Here is a 10,546-nt window from a genome sequence, read left to right on the forward strand (position 1 = left end):
ATAAAGACGAGAATATTTAAGGTTATAGAAAGTGTTCAAGAAGCAAAGAATGGTAAATGTCATTTGTCTTAATTTTTTTTGTATTTTTTATATAATGCTTCGAATAATAGTTCTTGACAACTTTTTTGGTTCAACCGCATAAAATTAAAAAAAAAAAAAAAAAAAAAAAACGCAAATTTTTTACATTTTAGCAAAGATTGTGTACTTTAATTATTTAGGCTATCATTTTATCGTCAAAAGACCGTGGTCATCCAATAATACAACTTGAGGCATAGAGCAGTTAGAAGGGGATGAAACAATATCACAATTCAAATTATTTATTACCTTTATTACAAAACTTTGAGGTCTCATAAATTTCAAGGGTAAGCATGAAACAACTCTACCATACTAACTTGCTTTTGGGAGAACAACAAAAAATTGAGCACAAGTGTACAGAAAGAAGTTGAAGACTAGATCAAAGCTTATAGGATGTTTGTGTAAAAATAGCTTTTGTGTTCATGCGGTCGATTTCGAAGCCTCGGATCTCGGTTTAATAGGTGATTGCAGATCTGAGTTGATTGGGAACAGATTGCATTGTCCATGTTGAGCCATCAACTGGTCCACAAGCACTAGACTTACCATAGCTTCAACCATTGGTACAGCTGCATAGTCATTAAACCAGACAAATTCAATTGTTTTATAGCGCCAGAATTCTCCATTTCTATCGGTATATATTCATGGTAATATGTTTTCTAGTGATATTTTAGGAACAAGAGGTAAAATCAGTAACGCCCCAAGCCCAACATTAGTAGATATTGTTCTCTTTAAACTTTTCCTTTCGGCTTCCCTCAAAGTTTTTAAAACGCGTATGCTAGGAGGAAGTTTCCAGACTCTTATAAAGAACATTTTGTTTTCCTCCCCAACCGATATGAGATTTCATAATCCACCCCTCTTCGGAGTCCAACGTCCTCGCTAGTACTCGTTCCCTCTCCAATTGATGTGGGATTCTCACAATCCACCCACCTCCAAGGCCCAGCATCCTCGACACTCGTTCCTCTCTCTAATCGATGTGGGATCTCACAATCCACCCCCCTTTGGGGTCCTCGCTGGCACACCGCCCAGTGTTTAGCTCTGATACCATTTGTAACAGCCTAAGTTTGTGACTAGCAGATATTGTCCTCTTTGAGCTTTCTTTTTCAGGCGTTTTTAAAACATGTCTGCTAGGGAGAGGTTTCTACACTCTTATAAAAAATGTTTCGTTCTACTCCTCAACCGACGTGGGATCTCACAAAATCTTTACATCTTTTAACATACAAATACAAGAGATTACGTAAGCAGACAGCAGCAGTCAAATATAATTATAAGATAGTGGAGACTGCAAAATCTCAAGTTCATTTCTTTCATATCTTTAAAGAATAGCCACTTTTGCAAAAGAGGGCAAATAGATATTTAAAAATCATTGAAGTACCTCTTGGGACGACGCAGGGGTCATGACGACCACGGGCAATCAGCTCAACCTCTTCCTTCTCTCTGGTTACTGTATTCTGCTTTTTCTGCATAAAGCAATAGAAAGAGATTGAAACACCAAAAAAATAGATAGGAACAAGGTAAACTGAAGCAATGTAGGCTTCACTTATGATAGAGAAGTGCATCTTACCCCAATGGTAGCTGTTGGCTTGAAAGCTACCCTCATGCTTATGATTTCGCCGTTAGATATACCTCCCTGAACATCAATACAAGTCTTCAGTATCGAACAAAATCACAAAAGGAAAAACACACCGTGTTCGTTGATCAAATCTTAATCACTTCATATGGGCAAAACTAAATACCTGTATCCCACCAGATCGGTTGGTAACTGTTCTAATTCTTCCATTTTCATCTATATAGAATGGATCGTTATGTTCGCTGCCAGTTAAAAAGGTGCCTGCAAAGGTTTATAGTTTCAAACTTTTGAGTATTGAGTAAAAAGGAAGAACAGAACTACAGCAACTGCACAGCGTGAACTAATTCTATAACCAATAGCTTAAATGTAATCAATACTATACTATAATGGCTCCAACGAGCTCGAGTAGATATCAACCTGCAAACCCACTGCCGATCTCAAAGCCCTTTGATGCGGGTAAGGACAGTAGAGATTTAGCAAACTCAGCTTCAAGTTTGTCAAACACTGGTGAGCCAAGCCCCTGAAAGTGAGGTTTCTAGTTCAGTATGATATTCGCATGCCTACTGTGTCGTCGGAAAAGAGAGAGAGAGAGAGAGAGAGAGAGGGAGGCGTACAGGTGGACAGTTCTTCACAACGCACGTGACAACACCACCAACCGATTCTCCCTTCACACGGACAGCATCAATGGCAGCAATCATTTTCTCAGCATATTCAGGATCTGGGCACCTGACTATGTTGCTGTCGATCTGTAGTCCATAGAAATAACTATTGGGTTCATACTTATAAATCATAGGCGATGTACAAGCGTATTAACTCTCTGCATATCTAGCTTACCTGCTCCATTGACAAAGTTTCATGATCAACCACGCCCTCTGGCAGGACAACCTTGTAGACTTGAGATACATAAGCATGTACCTAAAGACATGACAATAACAAATCGGGCATTCAGGAGATAAGCCACAGGTAGATTGAGAAATAGAAAGCCCAATCAAACTACGGATACACATTGTGATATAGATATTGTGGATAATAACTCAGCACGAAACGAATGACAATAATGAAAAGGAACATAGATTTCACTCCTAAGTTGAAGTATGGACACACCTCAGTTCCTGCTAGACGCTTCAGAATTATCTTACCGAGAGCTCCAGCAGCAACCCTTCCAATGGTTTCCCTGGCTGAAGATCTACCACCACCCTACAAAAGAAACATGAAGGGCATATATAATATTACTAAACATAATACCAGTATCAAAATGCTGTTGTTGTACAAAACAAAAGGAATTACCTCAACAGCTCGAATGCCATATTTCATGTCGTAAGTGGCATCAGCATGTGAAGGCCTATACGCTATTGACATTTCACTATAATCCTGAAATCAAATGACAAAGCTATTAGATCTACAATACTAACATAATCAGGAATAAAGCAAACATATGGCTAGGTTCTTCATGAACAATTACATGCAGAGATTATGCTAAATATAAATGAGAACCATGAATAAAAAAATCCATACACTATTCATCATAAAAGCATCGTGTGCACTACACTTTACACTTGCATTGTGAGGCTCTCAAACCAAAAGAACAAAAAATGTCACGCCCCAAATTTTTACAATGTGCAGGACGTTGGGCCACGAAGGGGAGTGGATTGTGGGATCCCAAATTGGTTGGGGAGGAGAACGAAGCATTCTTTATAAGGGTGTAGAAATCTCTCCCTGGCAGACACATTTTAAAAACCTTGAAAGGAAGCCCAAAGAGGACAATATTTGCTAGCGGTGGGGGCTTGGGTTGTCACAAAAAATGAAGGAAGACTGAAAACTTGTTGTTTTTACCATAAAAGATCAAATCTTCTAATGCACTAAATCATTCACAATGTGGGTGAAATGAATGCACGGGCTGCAGATTCAATTTCAACCCACATGCGTTTACTTTAAAATATGATCATTAGGATTGTCGGTACAAGGATCGGTATGGTCAATCAAGAAAAATAAAAGAGAAAAGAAACTTTCTCACTTAAAAATGTTATCAAAACAAACTAACTTACATGTCCTCTCTGATCGGTATTTGGTACAAAGATATGAATTGGTGTTCCAGTAGTTAGTCCTGGAATTGAAAAATCATTAATAATTCATTCAAAAAGGAACGATTGAGAGAATTAGAGCGTAGAAAATTCTCAGAAAAGCTATACCATTAGTGACTCCTGAAAGTATCCGACATGTATCAGTCTCCTTTCTTGGAGTGGTAATTCTACTCTGACCTGGTCTCCTGGATATTTACAAATAATAATCTACCAGTTAATGCTGATAAAAGGAAACTCTTAGCTACATGAATTCATTGCATCCATTGACCGAATGTTCGAGACGAAAATATCATGAGGTTCCTTTCAAGTACCTTCTGTCAAGCTCCACTTGCAAATCAGCTTCCGAAATCGGCAAGCGTGGAGGACATCCATCAATCACACACCCAACTCCTCCTCCATGAGATTCTCCATAGGTTGTAACACGAAAGTAATTTCCAAATGTACTTCCAGCAGCCTTTATCTCTGTGATTAACCTAACAAAATGTAAGAATACTAGATTTCCAAAATCCCCCCAATTCAACTCTTGTCAACTACTCCGATCATAACATTCTTAAAAACTATTATATATCATATGCACCACAAAAAGAACTTCAATACAGCTCCCAGATGAGCCTAATTCAAGCCCAAGATATAAGTATAACCAGATGAACAAAAGCAACTCGGTAAAACCTAAATCAAGCAACCAAATCGTTCATTCAACAATTTCCTACAGTTTTCTTCTCTATACAGTAACAACTAAAATCAATTAGCAACCACAATCCCCCTATCCATCCAAACATTCAACATACTGAAGAAAAACATAAAAAGATAAAGCAAACTTACGGAGCTTCTTCGCGTTTCGAGTTCCGACTGAGATTTTAACAGCCGAAAAGGAGAGCTTCGAGAGATCTGAAGAACGAGAGCCGAATCCAGAGAAGCCATCGGTTCTGGAAGAACCAAGAAATGTTTTAGACGAGAGAGAGGCGGCCATGGAAGAAGAGGAGGAAGGGTTGAGAAGAAGGTGGAAATTGAGATTTGAAATGAAGCAATTCTGTGGGCAATTTGTTAAAATATAGAAAAATCAGTACCAACCCACCACTCCTTACCTACCCCACAATTTCCCACTGCTCTCTCTCTCTCTCTGCTTCTGTGTTTGGTGAGCCTTGTGGCGGGCGGTTGAAGAAGGCGGGCTCTGAATTTGGTTGGTGGCCTTTTGGTGGCATTCGACAAGTTTGACCGTTGAAACGACATGTCGTTTCTCTTGCCGTTCTAGATTGGGCTTTGAACGTTGAAACGACATTTAGGCCCAAGGTTCTTAAATGGGCTTTGAATTTTCTCTTTGGGCCTCTGGGTTGGGCCATGAAAACTATCAAATTGGGCTTCTTGTAAGAAGGCCTAATGGGCCTCAAATGAATTAACGTAAATATATTCACAATTAAATCAATTTAAATTATTAAAATTTAAATATATATATTAAAGTTATTTGTAACTTTTGAAAATTATTTCTTCCAAGCAAGCAATTTTGTTGTCAAATCATCCACGTCATCAAATATTACAATATATTTTATACATAATTAATTAAAAAATAATAATACTACTATTCTAATGCCCATCATTATCGTGGAATTAATATTTAACTAAAAAGATAAAATAAAATAAAAGGTAAAGGTTCACGTCTATAACCTTGAATTATGCTTTCCATTATTTTAATTCATTCGACCTATCTATCTCACGAACACGTAATTTTCATTAAATAAGATACATGAATAAACCGATATCTCTTATGGTTGATAAATATTTTTTAAAAATTGTAATTATTACTTATACCAATAAGGTGTAAGTTCTTTTTCACCGACTCAATTGTAGAAACTTACAAATTTAATTGGTTTTGTTTAGAGTAATTTTATGTTGAGTGACGTGTTAAAACTTTTTCTATTAAACATGCACATGAGGACAAAACATATTGAAATAACTCGGGTCTGTCTGTGGGGATAGTCTTAACTCTTAGAAACACTTCGAGACAAGACAAGTCCTGTTGCAAGAGAATGTATGTGAGATCTCACATTGGTTGGAGAGAGGAACAAAACATTCCTTATAAGATTGTGGAAACCTCTCCTTCGTAGACGCGTTTTAAAACTTTGAGGAAAAACTTAAATAGGATTTAGCTTAAATAGGATGATATCTGAGGGAAAGCTTAAATAGGATTTAGGCTCGGTGTGCCAGTAAGGATGTTGAGCCACAAGGGGTGGATTGTAACGAAACATCCCTTATAAGGGTGTGGAAACTTTGTCTAGTAGACGCGGAAGTCCGAAAGGGAAAGTTTAGGGCATAACTCTGATACCATGTTAGGAATCACGACTCTTCACAATTATATGATATTGTCCACTTTGAATATAAGCTCTCATGCTTTGCTCTGGGCTTCCCCAAAATGTCTCGTACCACTGGAGATAATATTCCTCACTCATAAACTCATGATCTTCCACTAAATTAACCAAGTTAGGACTCACACTTCCAACAATCCACGGAAACATATATATATTTTATTTTATTTTTATATAGAAGATTTGATGAAATTTAGGGTTAGGGCAAAATGATAGAGAGAGAGAGGCATGCGAGAAATTATGAAAATTATGATTGATGTGAAAAAAAAGGGGAAAGAAAGACGTGTGCCAAATAATGTCGGGTTTTTTTAGGTTAAATGTTGTCTCAAATAATGTCGCATGCGGTGTAGATGCAGCTTTTATTTCTCTCCTCCTTTTTGGATTTTTTTATATAATTATTTTTCTTCAACATTTTATTATTATTATTATCTAATTTTACCATTCTTATTAATATTTGATTCATAATGTCAAACTTGTAAATTCACTTGTCTTGCTCATAATTAGCATGATGTTAAAGAAAATCTTGTGTGAGATTATCCAACGTGGCAACTTAGGGTTCACGAAAACATTCTCTACTTAGAATCTTAAACTGTAACTCCATATACACATTATCATCGTCCAGGATTTTACACACACAGTGTTAGGTCACACATCAGTCAGAGAGGAGAACGAAACATTTCTTATAAGGGAGTGACATCTCTATCTGTTACAGCGATACGTAACAGGTCAAAGTCATTCTCTCTGCTCCCTCCTTCATTACCCAATTTAAACGGGAATTTTTCATCTTGCGTACGGCTTCGATCCCGCAAGTTAAATGGATATCTTTAACGAAGATCACCTCGACTTGATTTATTTATTTTTTTTTTTTTTTTTGGGATTAAGTAATGAATATAGACACAAAAAATTGAGGGGTTTTAAAGGTGATGAAATTATATAATTGCATATGATTGATGTGAAAAAAAAAAAAGAAGATTGACATGAGTCAAATTATGTCGCATGCAGCTTTAATTTTGGGTTCAAAATAAAAGAGGAAATCATTTTATTTCATTTCAATTTTAATTTTAATTTCAAGTCCTTTTTTGGGGGAGGTGATTTGAAAGCTATACTTTTGGATTTGTGCCTTCTGAATGATTGGAACAAACCCATTCTTTCTCCACAATATCATATATATATATATATATATATATATATATATATATATATATATATATATATATATATAGAGGTTAAAGTTCAGATCGTTAGGGTCGTGAAAGTCAAGAGATTAAAAATTCGAGATCGCTCATCAGGATTGTACAAGTCAAGATATTAAAACGTCGAAATTGCTCAATAGGATTGTGTAAGTCAAGAGATTAAAAGGTCGAGGTCACTCAATAGGGTCATGTAAGTCAAGAGATTAAAAACTCGAGATCGCTCATTAGGGTCATGTAAGTCAAGAGATTAAAAACTCGAGATCATTAGGGTTGTCCAAGTCAAGAATAGCTATTTTCTTATGTGTGCTCAGTTAATTATATACGCAAGTTTCTGCAACAAACTAGGCTCCAGGATTCAATCAAAACTCGTGAGTTCTTATAAATTTATTCGATCATCAATTTCGTGTGGACTCAAATTTGCTGTCAATATATGCACGTTAACGAAATTAGTTATTTTCGAGAATTATTATAATTTATTAATATATCACAAATATTATATTAAAGTTTAAAATCAGACAAATTTCATATATTTCCTTTAGAGGTCGATCAATCGTCTTTCAAAAGTCAACGACTTTGTTTGAGTGCTGTCAATTTCATAAAACGGAACGTGTCGTAATAACTTTTATGTAATTATCGACAAAAATAATATAAATATTAAGACGAGAATTAATAAATACAATTTAAAAAATATAGAAAAGAAAAGAAAAAGAGAAATATTGGATTATTAAAGATAAAAATAAAGATTTATAATTTGATTCTTTCATCTCTTTAACTAAAGTGTCTTTCTTTTGACCTGCACTTGGCCTTTGAAACCCTAACATTATTCCCTTCCTTCCATTTTCCAACCAATCACAGCCCGACACCTCAGCTTGTGGCCCCCACCTCTTCTTTTTTAACCGCATTCTCCCATTAATTACCCTAATTAATCTTAATTAACCAAGATCTTTTTCCTTCACGATTAGGGTTTACCTTATAAAGTACTAATCTCGTCGAGAATAATCACTTAGTCTCTAAATATAACCCGAACGTTGCATCACAAATCGAAAAATCAAGAGCAAAAAAGTTCAAAACGAGAACAATCACTTCATCCCTACCTATATCTCGAACATTGTATACACAAATTGGAAAATCAAGAGCTCGAGAACATGCTGAGTCTTTAAATAGCAGTTAAGTTCTAAACGAGAACAATCACTTCATCCCTACCTATATCCCGAACACTGTATATACAAATCAGCAAAGCGAGAGCTCAAAAACGTGCTAACAATTACGGAAAACGAACAAAAAAAAAAGGATTTATTGAGATAAATGTTTGATTATTACACTACATGTAGTAGAATATAGCTAGCCATTAGGCTAAGATGCTATCCAAATAACCCTAGCTATGAGAGAATCCTCAAGCTCTTTCCACTTAGATTCTTTCCCATTCAAATATATATATATATATATATATTTGGATCCTCTGTGGCCAGATCTATCTTACTCTCTTCATATTGAACAACCCATCACCACACGATCAGATTTCATCCCATCAGATCTTCGGTCGCTTGCTATTATACATTGGTATACATGAGATCTAAATATATTTCACAATGTTTAATTTTCATTCATTTAAACTATATAATAAGTATATATAATAAGCTATAAATTCAAGGACATCATGATGAAAGAAGTACATTGCAAATTATAAGGTAGAATGAAAGATTACATATAATTTTATAATATGGTTTTGGGTTATGGAAATGAAAGATATGAATCGATCCATGTGACAACCATGCAAATAAATGAAGATTTTATATCTATATATATACATAATCTGGTTAATGCTAAGAACAAATCCCGAACATGGATACATTTTAAACCGTTGCCAAACAGTGATTTGCAAACAAGAACCCTAAATTTAAGGGAAATGATGAAAACCCTAAAATAAAAGACGTATTGTGTCTGTGAATCTGTGATATTCCCTCTGCAAAAAAACATCACATCACAAGGGACAAAAAAAAAACCCTAAATTTGAAGAAGAAGAACAAAAATACCTCTTCATTGCCAATCTTTGAAATTAGGGTTTTTCGGGTAGCTGCAATAAGAAAAGGGCACGAGCATTGAAAAGGGTTAGTTCGAGAATTACCAATTTAGAGCATAATTGAGTTGAATAAGACATAGATGGATTAAAAACAAAAGACGGGGTAAGTTGTGATGTTAAAGATAAAAGATTTGAATCCCGATCTACACGGAATATGCTTGGCTCCTCGTACGCCATTTACGGAGGTCTTTGAAATTAGGGTTTTTTGGGTAGCTGCAATAAGAAAAGGGCACGAGCATTGAAAAGGGTTAGTTCGAGAATTACCAATTTAGAGCATAGCTGAGCTGATTAAGACATGGATAGATTAAAAACAAAAGACGGGGTAAGTTGTGATGTTAAAGATAAAAGATTTGAATCCCGATCTAGACGGAATATGCTTGGCTCCTCATACGCCATCTACGGAGGTCATCGGGTAAGACGGTGAGCGCTCTACAAATGGCATACAGGGAGCCAGGCAGATTTGATACATGAAAGCATATATCAGAAAGGAATGGAGAGGGTGAATGAATGGGAAGAAGGGAGGAAAAGGATGGGATATATAAGGAGATTGAAAAGGAAATTTGAAAATAAAAGGAAAAAGTGGGGGGTGGGAATGGTAAATATGGGAAAGTTGGAGGGGTGAATTGCAATAAAAGAGAAGAAAGCATGGGGTGTGGGAATTTTGCAGTAAGGCACCTGCTGGTTTTGCCGTGTTAATATAAAGAACAAAAAATGGTTTAGAGGGTAAGCACTCAATTCCCCAAGCTATGGCTTATGGTGTTTGAAATCTCCTTTTCTGCCTCATAAAGCAAACCTTACTTTTCTATTCTGAAACTCATTTTGTCTGCAAGTGTTTGGAAACATATGGATTCCTCCCCTTCCTTCCTTTTTCCTTTTTTTTTTTTTTTTTTAATTTTAAATAATTATAATAAAGAAAATAACATATTATATATATATATATACACACGCGCAAGCATTGGATGATGAAAGTCCCACATCGGCTAATTTAGGGAATGATCGTGGGTTTATAAACAAAGAATACTCTCCCCATTAGTATGAGGTCTTTTGGGAAAGCCCAAAGCAAACCCACAGAGTCATGCCCTAAACCTAGTTGTGACAATAGATTGGTAAATCCTCAAATGTCGATCGTAATTTAGATAATGGTCGGTGGTTATAAATTAAAAAAAAATGATGTGGGGGTTTAGTTGAAT

General features: G+C 35.8%; 1 protein-coding gene and 1 long non-coding RNA gene across 5 annotated transcripts; both read right to left on the bottom strand.

Annotated features, from left to right (window-relative positions):
* Window positions 1-288: 288 nt before the first annotated feature.
* On the bottom strand, window positions 289-4,870 carry LOC111456592 (chorismate synthase, chloroplastic-like). The gene is made up of 13 exons (XM_023098538.1): window positions 4,546-4,870; window positions 4,035-4,185; window positions 3,832-3,908; window positions 3,688-3,746; window positions 2,930-3,013; window positions 2,747-2,839; window positions 2,477-2,557; window positions 2,257-2,388; window positions 2,060-2,162; window positions 1,809-1,903; window positions 1,637-1,702; window positions 1,448-1,532; window positions 289-641 (listed from the first exon to the last, which is right to left on the bottom strand). The coding sequence occupies exons 1-13, from the start codon at window positions 4,691-4,693 to the stop codon at window positions 496-498; spliced, it is 1,320 nt and encodes a 439-aa protein (XP_022954306.1). The 5' UTR covers window positions 4,694-4,870; the 3' UTR covers window positions 289-495.
* Window positions 4,871-8,446: 3,576 nt separating this feature from the next.
* Window positions 8,447-9,992, bottom strand: LOC111456258. Of its 4 annotated transcripts, XR_002712742.1 has the most exons (3): window positions 9,621-9,984; window positions 9,310-9,569; window positions 8,541-8,823 (listed from the first exon to the last, which is right to left on the bottom strand). It is a non-coding gene; the product is annotated as an uncharacterized LOC111456258 (long non-coding RNA). The 4 variants fall into 4 exon arrangements; XR_002712739.1 differs by having other exon boundaries at window positions 8,447-8,849; window positions 9,310-9,992; XR_002712733.1 differs by having other exon boundaries at window positions 8,447-8,823; window positions 9,310-9,989.
* Between the last annotated feature and the right edge of the window lie 554 nt (window positions 9,993-10,546).

The sequence above is a fragment of the Cucurbita moschata genome, unplaced genomic scaffold (genome assembly GCF_002738365.1).
Source record: "Cucurbita moschata cultivar Rifu unplaced genomic scaffold, Cmos_1.0 Cmo_Scf00002, whole genome shotgun sequence".
Lineage (NCBI taxonomy): Eukaryota > Viridiplantae > Streptophyta > Magnoliopsida > Cucurbitales > Cucurbitaceae > Cucurbita > Cucurbita moschata.

Coding starts and splice junctions, on each gene's coding strand:
- LOC111456592 (XM_023098538.1), bottom strand. CDS start 4,693: ATGGCCGCCTCTCTCTCGTCTAAAACATTTCTTGGTTCTTCCAGAACC. Junction 3,747..3,831: donor ACTTTCAGGAGTCACTAATG/GTATAGCTTTTC, acceptor TTTCAATTCCAG/GACTAACTACTGGAACACCA. Junction 1,904..2,059: donor GATCGGCAGTGGGTTTGCAG/GTTGATATCTAC, acceptor AAACCTTTGCAG/GCACCTTTTTAACTGGCAGC.